Genomic DNA, 22,701 nt, shown 5'->3' on the forward strand with positions numbered 1-22,701 from the left:
TCAACTGATGAATGGATAAAGAGATGTGGTATACACACACACACACACACACACACACACACACACACACACACACACACACAGAGTGGAATATTACTCAACCATAAAAAAGAACGAAATAATGCCATTTGCAGCAGCATGGATGGACCCAGAGATCATCATACTAAGCAAAGTAAATCAGAAAGAGAAAGATAAATATCATATAATATCACTTTATGTGGAATTTAAAACACGACACAAATGAACATATCTTAAGAACAGGAACAAATTCAGACACAGAGAACAGACTTGTTGTTGCCAAGGGGGAGGGGGGCTGGGGAAGGAAAGACTGGGAGCTTGCAATTGCTAACTAGTATATATAGGATGAATAAACAACAAGGTCCTACTATACAGCACAAGAAACTGTATTCAATATGCTGTGATAAAGCAAAATGGAAAAGAATATATATAACTGAGTCACTTTGCTGTAATAGGAAAAATTAAAACAACATTGTAAATCAACTATACTTCAATAAAATATATTTAAAAAATGAAGAGAAAGCAAGCTAACAAAGCACATACAGACATGCCAGGTTTGATTACTTCTTGTTAAATTCTTACAATGTAGAATTCATCTGCTGTTACTGACTGCACCTACTGGAGATGCTCAGTAAAAATATGTTAACCACATACGCAAGCCACATATATAAGTTTTTCTAATTGCCTCATTAAAAATAGTAAAAAATTAATTTTAATGTTTTTATTTAACTCAATAAATCCAAAATATTATCATTTCAGCATGTAATCAATATATAAAATTGGGATATCTCACGCTTTTTCTCATGCAAGTCTCCAGAATACAGTATATATTTTGCATTTACAACACACCTCTATTTAGACTAGTCATATTTCAAATGCTTATTAACACACATGGCTAGTAGCTACCAAATTGGATAGCGCACTGGAAAGAGAAATGAAAACTTTGAAACAAAATTAATTCAAAATTCATAATTGAAGGTTTTCAGGGGCTAGGGATCACAGAAACTAAACTAGAGCATCATAATGACTTCACATACAATAGTGGAAACTGAACATCTGGCCACTCAAGAATCTACAGTTTACTTACTTTCTCTCCCTAAGACTAAAGCATTTGCTGATAAACAAAACTGATAAACCTCTAGCCAGACTCATCAAGAATAAAAGGGAGAGGGCTCCCCTGGTGGCGCAGTGGTTGAGTCCACCTGCCGATGCAGGGGACACGGGTTTGTGCCCCGCTCCAGGAAGATCCCACATGCTGCGGAGCGGCTAGGCCCGTGAGCCATGGCCACTGAGCCTGCGCGTCCGGAGCCTGTGCTCCGCAACGGGAGAGGCCACAACAGTGAGAGGCCCACGTACCGCCAAAAAAATAAAAATAAAAAAGAACAAAAGGGAGAGGGCCCAAATCAACAAAATCAGAAATGAAAAAAGGAGAAGTTACAACCAACACCACAGAAATACAAAGGATCCTAAGAAACTACTGCGAGCAACTATATACCAATAAATGAACAACCTAGAAGAAATGGACAAATTCTTAGAAAGGAACAATCTCCCAAGACTGAACCAGGAAGAAATAGAAAATATGAACAGACCAATTACTAGTACTGAAATGGAATCAGTAACTTAAAAAGTCCCAACAAGCAGAAGTCCAGGACCAGATGGCTTCTCAGGTGAATTCTACCAAACAATTAAAGAAGAGTTAACACCTATCCTTCTGAAACCATTCCAAAAAGCTGCAGAGGAAAAAACACTTCTGAACTCGTTTTATGAGGCCACCATCATCCTGATACCAAAAGCAGACAAAGGGGACTTCCCCGGTGGCTCAGTGGTTAAGAATCCACCTGCCAGTGCAGGGGACACGGGTTCAATCCCTGTCCAGGAAGATCCCACATACCGAGGAGCAACTAAACCTGTGCGCCACAACTACTGAGCCCACGTGCCACAACTACTGAGCCCGTGTGCCACAACTACTGAAGCCTGTGCACCTAGAGCCTGTGCTCTGCAACAAGAGAAGCCAGCGCAATGAGAAGCCGGCGCACGGCGACGAAGAGTAGCCCCCGCTCGCTGCCACTAGAGAAAGACCGCGTGCAACAACGAAGGCCCAACGCAGCCAAAAAAATAGTCAGTAGGCACTGTCATTCTAGTAGCACCAATATATATATATCAATTTTATTAAAAAACATCCACCTCTTTGTAGAACAAAATAAAACTGTCATTTACTGCTTTATAATCATAAGCAGGTAAAAAGAACTGAGGAAAGAAAATTAACATTAATTTAGCACCTATTCCAGTCATGTACTTTCCATACTTCATCTCACTTAATGCTCACCACTGGTGATTCCAAGATTGGAATTCAACAACAGAGTCCTGGCATCACAAGTTCTCTGTGAGATGATTATAGTCATTTCAATGTTATTCTTACCAAAAACAAAAAACAAGCATGTTCTGGATAATCTGGATAACCATAATTTCATTGCACAGGTTTTGTTTATGAAGGTACTACTGGTGCTGTCAGGGACTGCTTTAAATGTCATGTGCTAATGAAAAGAACAGAAACCAACTTAAGGTGCAAATAATGCATCTTCATCAAATGAAGACCAAAAATGTCATGGTACAATGTTCAAATGTTGATTATGTAGTGACAGAACAGACAACATCAGTGGGGGGAAAAGGTCACTAAAAAACACATTTGCTGGATATCCACATGCAAAAGAATGAAGTTGGGCCTTTATCTTATACCATACACAAAAATTAACTCAATGGACTAAAGACCTAAATGTAAGACCTAAAACTATAAAACTCTTAAAAGAAAACACAGGGGAAAAGCTTCATGACATTGGATTTGGAAATGATTTCTTAGATATGACACCAAAAGCACAGGCAACAAAAAGAAAAACAGATTAAGTCAGACTACACTAAAATTCACAACTTCTGTGCATCAAAGGACACAATCAACAGAAGTAAAAAAGCAACCTGTGGAACTGAAGACAATATTTGCAAATCATCCATCTAGTAAGGGGTTAATAGTTAGAATATATAAAGAAGTATTTCAACTCAACAACAACAAAATAACCCAATTTAAAAATGGGTTTTTTAAAAAAAAAAAACACTCATGGTCCATAATACTCCTACTGTTAATCAGATCTCTATTGAGATCTCTATTGAGAAAACAGTCATCATGTGTACCGTTTCATCCTGCATGTCCAAAGAACTTGATTAAATCTTGGCTGTGTCACATACATGCTAGAAAGAAGTAAGCCAATGGCTGCTTATACCTCCTTTGGTCTTACAGTAGCTAATATCTTTCATTATTTCATTTGAGTCTCACAATCCTATAAATTAGAAAGATAATTTAGCATAGTTTACTGACGAGGAAATAGAGGAAAATTAGATGACTTGTGCACAATCACCTAGCTGCTGTGCAGACCCCTGGCCAATACTCTTTCTCCAGTAGCCTTGCCTACTCTCTTTTCCCCTCTCCACCCTAAGTACAGCAGACTTAACAAAATTCAACTAAAAGCCACATACACTCAACCAAGTAAAAAGCAAAGAAACGTCTCAAAAGCCTAAAGAACACATTTTTGAGTACCTAACAGGTGCAAATACCTATCAGACACAGGCAAAATTACAGGGGGTGGTAGAAATTAATACAGCAAGTCTCTCCCATGTAGGAGGTTAAATTCCTACATCCCTGGATTCACACCATCAGTCTCACAGGAAACAGGAGGAGATGCTATGTATATATTCGTAGAAAATAATTCCTGGAAGGTAACCATTTCAAAAAATTAGATTAGAGCATTAAATGGACTCTTTTCCTAAATCACCATATTCACATGCTCAGAAAATTATCAATGTTAAGGTTACGTTTTCAAACAAATCCCTACCACTTCAGATATGTCTGTTATACTGGTATATCCCCTTGTTTCATTTTGCAAATCATACCCAAGCCTGCCCTGCTTTTCCACAAACTTCAGCAGTGCCAAAGTCACCAGACCTGGTCTCTTATCCACCTACTGAAAAAAGCAGAAAATTACCAGAACGCCTCTTTCCATATTCACTGTCCTGATCCAACTCCACAGAAGAGCAATTACAGCTCCCTAGATTCGAAGCACTAGCTCACCCGGAGAGCTTTCATCAAAATAAACATGCCCAGGGCCTATTTCCCAGAGATTACAATTCAGTAAGCCTAGAGTGTGGCCCATTTCTTATTTAAAAACTACCCAGTTGGGCTTCCCTGGTGGCGCAGCGGCTGAGAGTCTGCCTGCCGATGCAGGGGGATGCAGGGGACACAGGTTCGTGCCCCGGTCTGGGAGGATCCCACATGCCGCAGAGCGGCTGGGCCCGTGAGCCATGGCCGCTGAGCCTGCGCGTCTGGAGCAATGACAGGCCCGCGTACCGGGAAAAAAAAAAAAAACAAAACCACCCATTTAAGAAAACTGAGCGTATGAGTGAACACATTTTAACATTTTAACATTTAACATTCAAACATCAAACACATTTTGTGTTTAATGTACAAACACAGAACTCTGCTATTCATTCGTAGGCTCAACTAATATTTATTGAGAATCTTACAATGTGCCAGGCAGGCTTCTAGGCCCTGGCACTCTCGGCTGTGCTCCACAGCACTTTTATTTCACTGGGCAGACAGAAAGTAAGTCAGATAAATACCAGTTCAGGAGCAAATAAATTCTATGAAGAGAAATGAAGCTGGATAAGGGATGAGAAAACAACTGCGGGGCAAGATACATGTATTTTACATAAGGCTGGTCAGGGAAAGTCTCCTGGAGAAGGCAACATCTGACAGAGCTCCGAGGGATGAAGCCCTGGAGGAGGAGCTAATGGAGGCCCCGCAGTGTTCTTTCTGATCCACATCCGGCCAGCGTCACCACACACAACGGGCTTTCGGACTCCCCAAAACTCAGCACATAAGTAAGACCTGGCAATACAAGACAAAACTCAGGTGTCAAAAGTAAATGTTTCTAGCAATAATGCTATGAAATGTATATCCTGTGGACTAGTTTAAGGAAGGAGGCAAATCTAATTTAACTGGGTCTTGATGGATGAATATGACTCCAGTTCACAGAAGTGAGGGAAGCAAGAGCACAAACAGCAGCACAGGGCAGAGAAAGTACAAAGACAAATCTATCAGAATAATCCTGCTGACCAAAATTAGAGAATATAAAGGTGAAAATGGAGGTCAGGGTTAGGACAAGAATGCCCTTACCCATTTTCGTCTAAAAAACACCTTATTTATCCAAGACCAGTTCAAAAAGTCAGTTCTTCTATGAAGTAATGACTCTAACCCTCAAAGGCAATTACTTCTATGTTGCCACCCACTTGGCTCTGTTCATGTCTAATGCCCAGAGATTACTTTTTTGTCACAAAATCCACATTCTCCATCACTGTCATCTCTGTTCAAACATAGTACCTAACACGCAAGCAGCATACAAAATATATTCGTTGAATTAATTAACACAGAGTAAAGTGGGATGAAAGGTCCAAAGATTGGAAAACTTAACAAAGATGTCAATTCTCCCTAAATTGTGCTACAGGATTAATTTAATTCCCATCAAAATCTCAGCAAGGTATCTATTTTGTAGACACAGAAAACCTTCTTCTAAAATTTATGTGGAAAAGCACAGGCCCGAGAAAATAACTAAAACAACGTTTCCAAAGAAGAATAAAATGGCAATGATCACTGTACCCAGTATTATGGCTTACTATATAGTACAGAGGTACAGTAATCAAGATCATGTGGTACTGGTGAAAAGACAGACACATATGTCAATGGAATAGAACATGGAACCCAGAAACATACCCACCCAAATATGCCCAACTGATTTTTGAGCAAAGTACACAAGTAATCCAATGGAGGAAGAATGGCCTTCTCAACAAATGGTGCTAGCAAGTGGATATCCACAGGCCACAAACAACAAACAAAAATATTCAAATGGACCATGAACTTAAAAATTAAACATAAACTTATAACATTTTTAGAAAAAAATAGGAGAAAATCTTTGGGATCTAGTACTAAGCAAAGACTTTTGACTTGAAAGCACAATCCTTAAAAGGAAAGACTGATAAAACTGGACTCCAACAAAATTAAAAACTTTTGTACTGCAAAAGACCATGCGAAGAGGGTGAAAGACAAACCACAGACTGGGAGATAATATCTGCAAACCACATATCTGACAAGGAGTAGTATCTAGAATTACATAAAGAACTCTCGAAATTCAACAGTAAAAAACCAAACAATCCAATTGGAAAACAGGCAAAGGACATGGACAGACATTTCACTGAAGAGGATCTACAGGTGGCAAATAAATACAGGAAAGGATGTTCAACATCTTTAGCCATCAGGCAAATGCAAATTAAAACCGCCATGAGATACCACTACACATGTATTAGAATACCTAAATTAAAACAAACAAAAAACCCAACCTGTCTGTACAAAATGCTGGTGGGGATGTGGAGCAACTGGAATACAAATTAAAGCCACAAAGAGATATTACTACATACCTATTAAATTTTTAAAATAAAAATCACTAAATGCTAGCAAGGACACAGAAACTGGATCACTCAAATTGCTAGTGGGAATGTAAATAGTACAGCCACTGGGAAATAGTTTTGCAGTTTCTTAGGAAAAAACGAAACATGCAACTACTATATAACCTAGCAATTGCACTCTTCATGTTCACACAAAAACCTGTACACACGTGTTCACAGCCAAAAAGAGGAAATAACCCAGAAGTTCTTAAATGGGTGAACGGTTCAACTGTGGAACATCCATACCATGGAATAAAAATGAAAAAACTACTGATACACACAACAACTTGGATGACTCTCCAGCGTATTATGCTGAGTAAAAAAGCCAATCCCAGAAGGTTATGTACTGTATCTTCTATTTACGTAACATTCTCGAAATGAAAAAAGTACAGGAATGGAGGCCAGACTAGTAGCTGCCAGGCTGAGAGCAGAAGGGGAGTCGGTATGGCTCCACAAGGGAGGCAGGAAGGATCCTTGTGTGAAAAGGTTCTGTATCTTGACCGTATCAATGTCGGTTTCCTGGTTGATACAGCACCATCTTCTAGAGCAGCGGTGCCCAACCTTTCTGGCATCAGGGACCGGTTTTGTGGAAGACGGTTTTTCCACGGAGGGGTGGGCTGTGGGGTGGTCCGGGCGGGGCAGTAATGCGAGCGATGGGGAGCGATGGGGAGCGGCAGACGAAGCTTCGCTCGCACACCGGCCGCTCACCTCCTGCTGTGCGGCCCGGTTCCTAGCAGGCTGCGGACGGGTATCAGTCTGGGGCCCTGGAAGTTGGGGACCCCCGCTCTACAAGATGTTACATTGGGGGAAACTGGGCAAAGGTTCATGGTCTCTATTTTTTCTGCATGTGATTCTACAGTCAAAAAAATTTTTTTAATTAAAAAAATGACATAGAAGGCAAAGAAGTTATTAACCTTCGAAAGGAAAAGATGGTGTTTGGGAGAAAAAGAGAGATGAGAGAATGGGTTAACAGAGGCAGAGTAGCCAGAAGATGGGGGAATCTTATCTCTAAACTCAAGTTCAAAGCTAATGGTGTTGGAAGGGTTGTGGGTTACCAAAGAGAAGTTCAGATGGCAGAACTAGCTTTAAAGGAATTAAGAAAACTTGGAACATCAGTTAAAGTCTATGAGAGGCATGAGTGAGAACCAGCAACAACACAGGATTCCCTACTTGTCTCACTGCATCTAAAGCACTATTCTTTTCTTGCTGATTTATCACAGAGACTGTTAGATTCTGTTTTATCTATAAAGCTTCAAAAGTAGTCACTAAAAGTGAAAATTTTTCTAAAAAATTGTATCACCACAACTTGCATGCCCCTATGAAATTCAACATAAAGGAACTTTACTTAAGGAATTACAATGTAATCCTAACAATAACAAGAATAAAAATTAATATTATCTCTATCTTAAAGAAAAGGGTAGGGATAATAATAGGTCCAAAAGAGAAAATGTCTTACAGTCACATAAAAATTAGTGATGAAAGTAAATTAGACTTCCAGATTCTCAACCATGGTAATGATTACTACAATATTCATTTTTTTCTCCTTCACACAAAGAATCTTTTTTTCTTCCTCTTATGTAAATAAGGGTGCCCTGGAAAATTGGGGACTTCCAAAACTTGCTGATGTAACGAGCAATGTTTATTTCTTTTTATTAACGTCTTTAATTTTTTATAATGCACCTCAGCAAGGTCTGTGGAGCTTGAACGTTCTAAGATGCCTAAGTAGAAAAGGTGCATGTGAATTTTCCCAAAGTTGCACCACCATTCGTTTTGAGATAACATTCTTAGACTAAATTGTCAATCACGCCTGCTAAAACTCAACCAGGCAACTGTATCAGCCAAATTAAAACTTAACTTTAATCAACAAGTACCCCCTGAGTGGTTATACCCATCACTGTAGAGGCACCAAGGACACAATAGTAATGAAAATGTGGAAATGAAGCTCTTGCTCTTGTCTAGTAAACAGGCAACTACAATAAGATCTAATAAATGCCAAGACGTGAATAAATACAAGGAGTCAGAGCCCCACAGAACCTTGAGAAGCCACCCCCACCAGTAGCAAGACAATCAGACAACCGAGGGGGAGTGCTAAACGGAGACCCTAAAAAACGAGCGGGTATCAGCCAACTGAGAAGCGGGGAGGAAAAACTGTTAACCGACCAACACAAATATTTATAGCCATTCACCTCAAAAAACACAAGAAAATGATCTTAAGAGGAGAGGAATCCTCAAGAGAATAAAAAGAAAACTTTGGCAGTAAAATCTGACAGCCAACAGACAAGTGGTAACTGACAGGGCAGATCAGAGAAAGATAAGATCTGAAAGATGAGCTGGCTGTGTGGAGACCCAGAAGACACTGCTTGGTGCCAGTGAAACCGAGAGAAACTCATGCAAACAGAGGCACTGGGCACCTCCAAGAGTGGGCTTGTGGACAGGTTGTAAAACAGGAAGCTCACGGCTGCAACTGTGAATTAGAATTCCAGAACTCCTCTCCAACTCACAGTGAAACACTATCCTGTCCCTTCCAGATACTGGACTCGATGACAACAGGCACAGCAGGAGGGGAGAAGGGATGGAGAGGAGGAAAGAACACAGCAGGGAGATTAAATGGCACTCTACTCCCTAAACAGTGAGATTCCTGGCCCTCTCCTTCCCTCCTGGCAACCACGATGCCAGCAGCTGGGTTTACACCCTTCTCTAGGCAAGAGTCTGGGAAATCTGACACACATGCTCCACCCCCTCCTCCACCAGCCCAAAAGGACCTCTGGATAATTACAGTTGAAGATTCACCAATGAAGTGGCCCTACCAGATCCCCCTCTATTGAAGCTCACAGCTTACAAGCCCCATAAGTGTGATGAGCTGTTTAAGCAGGAGGATCCTAATTTTCCATTTTAAAACTCACTTGACTTTAAAAAACTATGTGCTTTGATAAAATTTAAAATAAGACAATGGCAGGCACAGGAGAAGGGAAAGGAAATGTGAAGGAGGGGTATCTAAGCAGAGGGTTTTACTTTTACCTTTTTTATATATAAGATAAATAATTAAAAACAGAATTTAAAACAAATCGCTCCCAATCCTAATAAAAGTACATATGCCAAAATGGGGTACCTAAAAGGTAAAGAGTACTCAACCTGTATATCCATTAACATAGATGGCGACTCCACTAAAAATTGAAGATGAAGCTCCATCCTTCTGTATAGCAGCATCTGATCGAAACTGTTGCTCCAATTTCTGGACCTTGGCAGCCATATACCCACCCTAGAATTAAAGAAAAGGTAAGCTAATCACAAAAGTTTTACTTTTCTTCCCACCCTCCCCTTTTTAGAAAGAAGTTTATATTTAAAAAAAAATAATAAAAAGGCCTTACTCTGTGCTAGTAACCAAGGTATAAGGATGACATAAGGTATAATGATAAACATGAACCATAACGCAAGGCAATAAAACAGGCAGGTCAAGGGAGACCTTTTCCCTCTGTCAACTCAATGTTTAATAATTCTATCACACTGTTACAATGGTAAAAGTTCCATTAAAAGAGGGAAAAGGTAAATCAAGGTTAATAAGTGTAATGCCACAAAATACTGTTCTTTTCTACAAAATCAAGCAAAAGTTATACCAAAGCTTAAATCAATTAAAAATTTGACAAGTGGTCGGTAAGAATATATTTTGACTGGCTTCCACTGTCTTCTGTGTATGTGAAGCTTAAGATTAATAAATTCAAGTAAAATGAAGCAGTTTGACAAACCAGTGAAGTCTTCCATACATGGAGGTAAGAATACAGTAAATGATTCAGTGGCTAAATTCTGGATCTAATCAATCTATTTGGTCGTACTACTACTATTCATAACACCAACCTCAAAAAGAATATAAAAACATTATTATTTTTGCTAAAGACCTTGACAAACCTATGAATTCAGCCACACCTTTCCTGAACATCGAAATAATTAAGGTTAATCGATTAAGACTCTATCAATTTCACTTAATCAATAAGGTCTTTAGAATAAAGCTGTAGGTGCCTAGAACTGGTATATATTTTTTTCCAAAATGGAAATGACTTCATTGTTTTTGATTACTCAAATATTACATGCTGTCAAAATTTTAAGAAAATTTAAATTAGCTATGACCCCATTCATTGCTAACGTTTTGGGATCTTACTTTCAAAGTTATTTCTGTGCCTCAGAACACAGAGGTTTTACACAAATAAGATCATAGGTAATAACAGTCCTTTATAATACACCCTTTTAGTTAAGGCCATCTTGCTAGCTTAAGAAATATACAGCTAAATGATGGGTGTACACTGTTCCACGTTATAGAGATAATCCCCTATTACTGGATATCTACATTTTAATGTTTTTCAGTACTATTAGCAATGCTGCAATAAAATTATCATACAATAAACTCTGTGCACCAGAACATTTATTTCCTCAGGACAAAATTTCTCAAAGTTTAAGCTTTCAATACATTGTGAAAACACAGAGTTGGTGTCTAAAGTGATTTACAATTTAGAAAACGCCTTCAACCACATTATAAACTAAAAGAAAAATGAAAAATACGTAGACAGTTCAATATAATTATTTTTATTCTTTTAAAACACACCCATTTTTCCCAGTCATCCTCAGCTCGCTTCCTCCATCCACCTCGTCTCATGGTGGAGCTTCTGTATTAGGGGAAGAAAGAAATATATCAATTTTGTGACAAAAGGTATTACTAATTGATATCGTATTTCAATATCAAGAAAAATGAGAAATTAAAATAAATTCAAATGTTCAATTCATAAAAGTTCAAAATATCATACTGAGGAAACTTTTTCCAAAGCATATCATTCTCTGGCTTGACAAGTGAAATTTGTTCCCCCCAAAACTCCTTACAGCTAAGTATCAGGTTTTAATTATAACTATTTTAAATTTTAATTTTAACAGGAAAAACTTTTATGCATTTCTGGGCATCAATCCTAACACCTTCTTACGTAAAACATCACCAAATCCAACTAACATACTGTGCTTACTTGTTAACATTAATTAGTGTTAATGGAACCTAAGAAAACATTTTCCTTCATGCACTCCCCTATAATATGGCTCTTAAATTCTGTCTTTGCTATTACATACTGCACTCTTAAGAGTACAGTCATAGTGTAATTCATCTATTATGCAAAAATCCTAAAAGAAGTCAACCAAAGCAACTAGGGGACATGATGCAGAAAGACTGTCACCAATAATAAACAGGTAAATCTGGCATCTCCTTAAGGCAACACATGACCAACTATACCACGAAGCCACCAAAATGGCTCATCTCAAGTGTCAGCAGGCTTAGTGGTGAGCAAGGTATAAATCAAAGCAGGCATTATATGAAATTCCTTGTGAAGTCAAATTCTTCTAACCCAAATGGCTACATCTTGGGACATGACTGCATTATTCTTCACAAAATTAATATGATCTCCAATTAAGTATTTTTCTTCTAGGAATTATATAGGTTAATATCAAAGGGTTACCATACACCATTGGAGAAGCCTTATACATTATCCAAGATAAACTGGCTTTGATATGCTTTAAAAAAATCTTTTATTGAATAACACCTTAAGATAGCCACACTTTATCCACACACGTCAGCAGCTATTTTCTTTCAAATATTTCTATTCTTAGTATATACAGGATTTATAATTTCTCCTTGCTGACTTATATTAATTATGAATTTTTACTGTCTACTCTTAATAGGTGACTGAAAGACATGCAGAGAGAGTCAAAGTTGAGTCCAACAGAGAGACAAGGGGCAGGTGGAAAGGGCTGGAACAGGAGGCAAAGTGATTAAGCCTGATCAGGTGGTGCTGTGGATGCTGGAAGGAGAGAAGGGCTGCTTTGCTTTGTTTTGCCTTTTTAAGTTTGACGAAGGTAAGGACATGGCCACCCAATGTGTTCACCCTGAGTCCCAGGACTGCCATCAGTGCTGTTCAATACTTCTTCTGATTTCAAGAGGCTCACTTTGTCCAGTCCCTCAAGACCTCTCCCTTATCTTAAAGGAGCCTGGGAAATGTGTTAACACACAGTTCTTGACTTCAATATAAACTCTGACTCTGCACATCTGCTCTTACAAGTAAAGAGTGTGGGAGTTCTGGCCACTGTACATTAAGAATGCATACTCACAAAAATTATCTGCAACTATCAATCTGCTAAATGAACATAAATTAAAGAACAAAATACATTTAAAAAGTTTAATTCATCTGGCCATCTACTTAAAAGCCTCATTTATTTAAGATCTACCAGGTACCTATTGCAAAAGGCCAATGAAAATCTTTATCCATTGTTTAATGAGGGTAGACCAGTATGAAACAAAATCATTTTTTAAAAAAAGTTTTAAAGGTTCTTACCCCATTCCAAAGTAAAACAGCTATCCCAGTCAAAGGTTTAAAGTTTTGAAAAGTGAAAGGAATGAAGGACTGAAGATGTCATTTCATCCAATTTCAAAGAATATAATTTGACCTGTGTACAGCAAACTCCTATTGGTTCAGGATTCAATTAAGATCAAGAAAAGGAAAAAAGAAATAAGCATATTTCATTTTACACATTCAAATTCTACTTTTGAGAAAATCCCATAACAAACAGTGAACTAGGTAATTTGGACCTACCCTCCCGCTGAGGAGGAGGAAAGCTAGACAAAACATAGTTTTAAAAAACTGCCTCAAGACACAGAAGGCCTAGCAAATAATGAAAACTCACTGAGCCAAGATTCAGCAGATGACAGAGGAGACCTGCCACCTCACATCACCTCCCCAAACTGGGAGACCCTTTCCCTCTGAGGCATCTGGCAATTCTCAAGGAGTGGCTGAGAACAAGGAGAGCTAAGTCAACAACAGCTAGGGCTCTCTTCCTAGGACAGAGCTCTCACACCTGGGCGTAGGACCCCAGGATCAGAGTAAACTGGAGGCAGGCCGACCAGAGTATCCTGCCCCAGGTCATCTCAGTCTCTGAAGGCAGATGCAGGTGACCCCGGGCTGCCCCATGAGTGCCCCACGGCACCTGGCAGAAGGAAATGTAGATCCTCTGAGGATGAGACAACTTCCTAAACTTCATATATTTCTACAAATGAGTTTGCAAATATAGTATCTAGTACACAAATAAAAATCACCAGGCACACAAAGAAAGATCACATGAACCAAAAAAAAAGAAAACAAACAGACCTATAGAGACTCCAGATACAGAATTTAAGGTAGGCTTTAAATTAATCAAGCTTACTCTGCTCAAAGAGGGAAAAGATAAATTTCAGTATATCAGTAAAGAACTGGAAGATATTAGAAATAACTAAACCGTGACTCTAGAATTGAAAGATACAATATTAGAAATTAAGAACTTAATAAATAGATAAAACCAAATAAAAGCATAACTGGGGGCTTCCGTGGTGGCGCAGTGGTTGAGAGTCCGCCTGCCGATGCAGGGGACACGGGTTCGTGCCCCGGTCCGGGAAGATCCCACATGCCGCGGAGCGGCTGGGCCCGTGAGCCATGGCCGCTGGGCCCGCGCATCTACTCCGCAACGGGAGAGGCCACAACAGTGAGAGGTCCGCGTACCGCAAAAAAAAAAAAAAGAAAAGCATAACTGGAATAAGTCAGAAGAAAATGTCCAGATAAAGCCAAAAGGACGGAGAATATGGATGGGAGGAGAAGAGACACGGGATACACGAGAAAGTCTAATTTAAGTTAACTGGAGGGAAAAAGGAGTAAAACAGAAGTTATATTTAAAGAAATAATGACTGAAACAGTCTAAAACTGATGAAAGATATCAAGCCACAAATTCAAGAAGCCCAATGAGCCCCAAACAGGAAAAAACAGAATCTATATCTAGACATATAATAGTAAAACTATGAAAAACTGAAGACAGAAAAAAAAACATCTTAAAAGCTGCCATGGGTAGGAAAATCAGAGATTCCATTCAAAATACTCTAAGGAGCAGCAATTAAACAGACAGCTGTCTTTTCAACAGAAACAACAGAGCCAGAAGACGACAGTGCTGAAAGAATATGATTACTAACTTAGAATTCTAAACCCAGAGAAATATTCAGTCAAGAAAGATGAAATAAAGGCACTTGCAGGCAAATAAAAAGAGGTTAATGCCACCAGCAAATTTGTCTAAAGGAAATTCTAAAGGATATCCCTTAGATAGAAGGAAAATTCTCTTGGATGAACGATCAAAAATACAGAAAAAAAAACCCAACAAGGAAAACAATAAACATCTGGATAAATCAATGTTAAAAAGACTGAATAAAACTACAATGACAATGAATCTGCTATTGTTTGTAGCATAATACACAGCATACGTGAATCAAAAGATTATGAATAAAAGACTAGGGGTGAGGGACTTATTTCTACTTCAGGCTCTGCCTCTAACTGGCTTCATTAATCTCTGGTAAATCTCCATCTCTCTGAGTCTCAATTACTATCTTATCCGGCTCTCTCACTATCAGACGTTTGGGTAGTTGACTAGAGTTCCCCTTGGTGCTCTACACAAGACATACTGAAGAACTATTTTCAGAAACTAAACATAAAAAATTAAAACTACTATATTCACATACTTTAGTAATGTACTTCAATTTCAGAAATTTGATTATGTAGCAACTTTGATGTTCTACATGTTTATTTATATTTTTTAAAATGTATCCCAGAGAAGATTTAAGGCAGCTTGTCCTATCAAATCCATTTAAATAATCTATGTAGATTAAGATGGCCTATGACAATGGATTAGGTGTAAAAACCTAACTGTAAAACTGGTCTTTGCTGAATATTAGGAGTAGCAATTAATCAGCCCTGTCACTGCTGGATGACATCAGTTGTGTAACTTTCTTCTGTCCAACAGCAGATGCTAGATAGTTCAGTTAGGGTTAGGGTTACAACCCTAACCCTACACAATGTTCCGAGTTACAATGTATCCTCTTGACTAACCCTGCTCACCAAAAAGAGAATGCCCTTTAACAACAAGCCATCCAATTATCAAGCCAGACTTGCAAATAAAAATTGCCTTCTAGTTTTCAGATGAAACTCTAGAAGACTGGGTTCCCAGTCTAGTTCCACAGTGCGAGATGGCCTTGTAGAAAGTGATAAACATTTCAGAGACAGTAATTCATAACCTAAAATAACCTACTAACCTCGTCTTATCCAAGCATTAACGTAGAAGCCAATTTCTGGGTTTTTAAAAATTAGTTTTAAAAAATGGATAAAGAATGAATTCATGTATGCAAAAGTACCCTGATTCCTAGCATTCAGGGTAGTCCCTGAATAAACATTAGCTACTACTATACAAATCTACCTTGCTAGGCCACAGAGTGAAAATCAAATGAGACCACCTATGTGGAAACCGTTTGAAGACTATAAAATACAAACATTGTTATTTTAAATAAGCTATCTGTGGTCTACAACACAATAGATTCAGTGACTCAAGACCTGGGCTCTAATGCCAGCCCAACTGCACTGCCTGGCTACATGACCTGGGATGAGTCCAACAGCACCGTGGACTCCTCAGCTATAAAACAGTCTGCTTAGTGCTCCTCAGAATCCCACGGGCTGTGAACTGTAGTCAGGGTGGATGTGCGGGAGGAAACAAGAGTTGGGGGTAAAAACAGCAAGCAGGGACGGTTCCGCTCCCTAAACCCACTGCAACTTTAGCAACCCTGCTTTTATAAGTTTCAGATTACTTGGGGTCTGGTTAAGATAGTCTTAAAAGAAAAAGCTCAAATTGAAAAAGACTGAGGGACTTCCCGGGCGGTCCAGTGGTTAAGAATCGTCTTGCAATGCAGGGGACGCCGGTTCAATCCCTGGTCAGGGAACTAAGATCCCACATGCCGTGGGGCAACTAGAGAGCCCGTGCAACGCAACTACTGAGCCCATGCGCTCTGGAGCCCGCGCACGGCAACAAAGAGCCTGCGCGCTGCAACTAAAGATGCTGTGTGCTGCAACTAAGACCCGATGCAGCCATAAATTAATTAATTTAAAAAAAAGACTGAAACCAAAACTAATGAACTAAAAACTAAGTCTAAAGACTTCGGCTCTGTTCTGTGTTCCTATATGTGACTCTACAAAATATGCTGGAGATGTCCCAGCCCTTGAAAGGTTCTAAGCTAAATGCACCTATACCTATTAGGCCTCAAGTAGTGAAATTAGAAAGACACCACATGAGAGACATCAGTGCAGTCCCACCCCGCCCCCCATGTCTACACAGAACAGCAGCTGCCAGAGGAGGCAAGTGCAAGGCAAACAGGAGAGCAGCTCTGTGAGCCCAGGGGCCCTGGCTGCCCACAATGCAAAAGATTTCCTGACTCTCTCATGCTCTCCACAGGGATGTTCAAAACGCTGTGAAGAGTGTCAGGAAGATCCTGCTTACTAAAAACTATATGGAAATTATTGATGCACACTTTCCCACAACTCAATTTCATATTTGCTGGCACGCACTGTCACCAGTTCACTCTGGATTTCCAATGTGCATCTTAAGAGGTTAGTCAAATCCCACTAAAAAGAACTTCATTCTGTCTTCTTTACTATGATACTGGTGGATTTTAATATCTCCCCACAGAATGATACTAATCACCAAGAGAAATCATTTTCATGCAACAGTGCTATTTATCTATTTGTTATAGAATTATTAACATTGTAAGGTTCTGAACAGTTCATCACACACCAGAAAAATTCCCACTACATACCCAGAAAATGCCCAAATACATATTCGTCAGTGTTAATCTGTTGCTTTCATATTCATAACTCTCAAGTATATTGACTATTAAGTAATGAAACTGAGTGGCTTTTATTCAGTCTCATTAATCTAGCCTATGTACATGTATGCATTTATCTTATCTTCATTTAACAGTTACTTAAGAAACAGTTGCTGACTGTCGGTGGGAATGTAAATTGATACAGCCACTATGCAGAAGAGTATTGAGGGTCCTTAAAAAACTGAAAATAGAACTACCATATGACCCAGCAATCCCACTACTGGGCATATACCCTGAGAAAACTATAATTGAAAAAGATGCATGCACCCCAATGTTCACTGCAGCTCTATTTACAATAGCCAGGACATGGAAGCAACCTAAGTGTCCATCGACAGATGAATGGATAAAGAAGATGCAGCACATATATACAATGGAATATTACTCAGCCATAAAAAGAAACGAAATTGAGTTATTTGTAGTGAGGTGCGTGGACCTAGAGTCTGTCATACAGAGTGAAGTAAGTCAGAAAGAGAAAAACAAATACTGTATGCTAACACCTATATATGGAATCTAAAAAAAAAAAAGGTTCTGAAGAACCTAGGGGCAGGACAGGAATAAAGACGCAGACGTAGAGAATGGACTTGAGGACACGGGGAAGGGGAAGCTGGGACGAAGTGAGAGAGTGGCATGGACATATATACACCACCAAATGTAAAACAGATAGCTAGTGGGAAGCAGCAGCATAGCACAGGGAGATCAGCTCAGGGCTTTGTGACCACCTAGACGGGTGGGATAGGGAGAGTGGGAGGGAGACGCAAGAGGGAGATATGGGGATATATGTATATGTGTAGCTGATTCACTTTGTTATACAGCAGAAACTAACACACCATTGTAAAGCAATTATACTCCAATAAAGGTGTTAAAAAATAAATAAATAAATGGGCCACACTCCTCAAAATGTTAAAAAAAATAAAAGTGAACAAGAAAAAAAATTTATCAGGAAAAAAAGAAATAGTTGCTGAATGAACTGGAATACAGGAATGAATACACAATGGAAGAATGAATGTGCATATTATGGTATTATGTGAGTATGGTAGCATACTCATCCACGAATGCGACACAAATGCAGAGAAAACAGCACGCAGCCACACAGACCATCACCAGGCAAGGCCAAAATAAAGCAAGTTTACTTGCAGCTCCCACCACATCGCTGCTCAACACCTCTTATTTCCTTCTTCAGGGCCTCCTTCTCTACCTTAGTTAGCTGTCAATTCTCTGCTAACAATTAAGAAACTGCTTAATAACTGGCTTAAGGTATGACCCATCCCAGGGACCTGTGTATTTAAAAGGACTTCTCTAGGACCATTCAATGGGGGAAAGCACCGTCTGTTTGACAAATGAAGTTGGGAAAACTGGATATCCACAGGCAAAAGAATAAAGTTGGACCCTTATCGTACACCATATACAAAAATTAACTGAAAATGGATCAAAGACCTAAATGTAAGACCTAAAACTATGAAGCTCTTAGAAGAAAACATAGGAGAAAGCTTCATGACATTGGATTTGGCAATGATTTCTTGGATGACACCAAAGCATAGGCAACAAAAGAAAAAAATAAATTGGACTATACCAAAATTTTAAAATGTGCATCAAAAAGGCACCATCAACTGAGCAAAAGGCAACTCACAGAATGAGAGGAGATATTTTAAAACATCTACCTGAAAAGGGACTAATACCCAGAATATATAAAGAAGTGCTACAACTTAACAATAAAAAATAAATACACTGATAAAAAAAAGGACAAAAAATTTAAATAGACATCTCTTTAAAGAAAATATACAAATGGCCATTAAGCCTGTGAAAAGATGCTTAACATCACTAACCATTAGAGAAATGCAAATTGAAAGCACAATGAGATACCATCTCATATCCATTAGGATGGCTACAATCAAAAAAACAAAACAAAACAAAACAAGTGTTAACATGCATGTGAAAAAACTGGAACTCTTGTGCACTGTTGGTGGGAATGTAAAATGGTGTAGCCATTATGGAAAATGCTATGGTGGTTCCTCAAAAAATTAGAAATAGCACTGCCGTATGATCCAGCAATTCCACTTCTGGGTACATACCCAAAAGGCTTGAAAGCAAGGTCTCAAGACATTTGTACACCCATGTTCACAGGAGCATTATTCTCAAACGCCAAAGGATAGAAGCAACCCAAGTGTCCACTGATGGATGAACGGATAGACAAAGTGTGGTATATACATAAAGTGGAACACTATTCAGCCTTAAAAAGGAAGGCAGTATTAAAAAAATAAATAAAATAAAATTCAAAAAAAAGGGAAGGTAATTCCAACAAATGCTGCAACACGGACGGACCTCGAGGGCATTATGCTAAGTGAAATAAGCAAGTCACAAAAAGACAAATGCCATATTATTCCGCCTATATAAGCTATCTAGAGTGGTAAGATTCGTAGAGACAGAAAGCAGAATGGTGGCTGCCAGGGGCTGGGAGGGCAGGGAGCTACTGTTTAACAGGTACAGTTTCAGTTATGCAAGGTGAAAAGCATTCTGGGAAGACAGATGGTGGTGATGGTTACACAACAGTGTGAACATACTTAATGCCACACTTAAAAATGGTGAGGATGGTAAATTGTATGTTATATGCATTTTACCACAACTAAAACTTTTTAAAATATATTTTTAAAAATAAGCAAAGAAAGTTTAAAAAAAGGACTCTGACACTGGCAACTGGGTTCACAGGGACTGGCTAGCTGCAGGGTAGGGGGTAACCAGGATGTCCACTTAGGATACAAAGCTCAGAAGCAGGCTGTTCTTTTCCAGGACACTTGCATAGCACATCTGGGATTTTTTCCTGGGGAGGGCAGTGGGAGGCCATGTGCAAAACTAATTTACTAGGGCCAAGTATCCTCCTCACGAGTGACGAAGTGCTAGGACACAGTCACTGACAAAAGTTTAACAAAGCTGCTCCACTGGGCTCTCATCTGTCCTTAAATGCTGAAGGCTTCAACACCAGATAAACAGCTGTTTTGAGGTTTTGTTTTGGTTCAACCTTAGAGACCATCATTGTCTAAGGCTATAGCTCTCAGACCACTGAAGTTATTACGGCACAATGGAGATTCTTGAATTTCAAAACCTAGGGAAGCAGAACCTTCTTCTAGACCCACCTACATACTAGTCAGGTTTTGACTTTGAAGAGACTTTCACCAAGGTATTAAAAACAACAATCAGACACCTGTGTGAAGGGCACTATTATGCCTTTGTAACAATCTTTTGTCTTCACCATATACTGGTTTTTAGGGATTCTAAACCGAGGTGACAGTTTATATCGTAATACAGCATGTATTTCATGTATTTAAAATACCTTTGAAAAACATATAAAATGTCAAGATATTTAGACCAAACATTATTCCAAGTGTAATAGAACCCTTAAAAAATTTTTTTTTTAACCTGGTCTCTTCACCTTCAGTATACTGAAGCATTTTCCTATTACCAATTTTTTTTTTTTTTTTTTTTTTTGCGGTACGCGGGCCTCTCACTGCTGTGGCCTCTCCCGCTGCGGAGCACAGGCTCCGGACGCGCAGGCCCAGCAGCCATGGCTCACGGGCCCAGCCACTCCGGGGCATGTGGGATCTTCCCGGACCAGGGCACGAACCCGTGTCCCCTGCATCGGCAGGCGGACTCTCAACCACTGCGCCACCAGGGAAGCCCCTATTATCAATTTTTTACGCACAGTTAAACAATTCCTATACTGTATGATACCATTTTGATCAACACCAAACAAACACAGACTTCAAAGAACTTTAACCCACCAAATAAAAGAGGCTACAATATACACAGCACTCTCTAAACAACAAATTATACATGTGGGTACTGAAGCCTTTTCTAGAACTGAGTCTGATCTATCTTTTCTTGAGGCATTCTCTATTACCCTCCAAATTCATGATTTGTGTTTATACACTGCGTTGCGTGTTTTCGGTATTCAGTCTTGTTAAGTGTTCCTTTTCAAAAATAGTTTTTCCTTCTCGATTTATAAAAGCACTATATGTTTACTGCAGAAAACTGAGAAAATGCAGGAAACAGAAAAGGGAAGGGAAAATTACCATATTCCCACCTTGTTTTAAAAAATTCACCTGTTGACTGACACTTTACATTTCCTTTTTTTTCAGTACTCCTTAAATTTTTAACATTTAAATTTTAAAAATTTCAACACACCACTATATCTTATATTTCCATAGTGCTTTTATTCTTCCAAGGGGTCCTTACATATCCTATTTATCTTGACAACACATCCATGGAGTAGGCAGGCCAAATACTAGCTATTTTGCACATAGGCGCCTTCTAGGGTAGAAGGGCTAAGATAAAATATCTGATAAGGCTGCACAGCTGGTTTGTGGTACAAAATCACACTTACCTTGTACAAACCTATGTCTCCAAATCTTCAGTGGAGAAACGAACAATGCTATCAGTATAATAAACTCCTGAAAAGAACACTCCTACTGAACTGAACCAGCCTAATACAATTCAACAAAACAGACGCTTTGACCCTAGCACCTGTCTGGGTCAGAAACAGTAGCTGCCATACATGTGACAGAAAGACTAAGGAGGAAAACAGGTCCAACAAACAGCTTGCATCTAGACCCCAACTGTACATGTCCATATTCATGAGAAGTAGAGACCCAGAGGCACTACCAACTTTAACTGACCTTTTAAGCCGTCAGATCTTAGTTCTTTCATTTGTGGCTAGAGGTGGACCTGACAAACCCTAGTCTCTTGCAGTTTTTTAAGTGTATGATTCTATATATCTATCCATTTTTTAAAAAGGCTTTTAAGATGAAAGTACACATATTATGCTACTCTGTCAAAAAACTCAAAGGCTATGCACAGATGTGGCTATACAGTAAAGAATTAACCCTGCGCAAAGAGGGGTCTGGCCTTTGCTCTTGGAATGCCCTGCCTGACAAATGTCTGTTTATCTAGGGACTAAGAGTCACTCCAGAGAGTCTAACAGTGTGATTTGTGATTTATGGTGGAGGCTTCAGACCATGCACTACCAACCTTCCGAGAGGCTGGAGACAGAAGGTCAACCTCATCTATTTGACCAAACTCCAATAAAAACCCTGGACACTAAGGCTTAGGTGAGCTCCCCTGGTTGGCAATACTTCATGGGCATTGTCAGTTGTCATTAACAGAAGTCACCTCCATCCCAGATTCCTGTGGTGAGGACAACTCAAAGTTCCACACGTGGACCTCTCCTGCGTGCCCCATGCCTTTGGCTGGTTTTAACCTGTAACCTTTCACTGTAATAAATCATAACCACGAGCACGACAGCTTTCAAGAGTTCTGAGTCCTTCTAGTGAATTACTGAATGTGAGGGTGGTCTTGGGGATCCCCAAACTCTGGAGTGGCAGAATGACAACTGTCCCCTAGTGTTC

At 39.3% G+C, this 22,701-nt stretch overlaps 1 protein-coding gene across 1 annotated transcript in view; it reads right to left on the minus strand.

The window, feature by feature from the left end:
- The window catches only part of REV1 (REV1 DNA directed polymerase), an 86,412-nt gene that overhangs the window by 51,314 nt on the left and 12,397 nt on the right, over positions 1–22,701 (minus strand). Inside the window, exons 2-3 of the mRNA XM_007466892.1 lie at positions 11,156–11,216; positions 9,694–9,820 (exon numbers count right to left, since the gene is read on the minus strand). Coding sequence (XP_007466954.1) covers positions 9,694–9,820; positions 11,156–11,206 — 178 coding nt within the window. The 5' untranslated portion in view covers positions 11,207–11,216. The remainder of the gene's footprint in view (positions 1–9,693; positions 9,821–11,155; positions 11,217–22,701) is intronic.

The sequence above is a fragment of the Lipotes vexillifer genome, unplaced genomic scaffold (genome assembly GCF_000442215.2).
Source record: "Lipotes vexillifer unplaced genomic scaffold, Lipotes_vexillifer_v1.1 scaffold28, whole genome shotgun sequence".
NCBI lineage: Eukaryota > Metazoa > Chordata > Mammalia > Artiodactyla > Lipotidae > Lipotes > Lipotes vexillifer.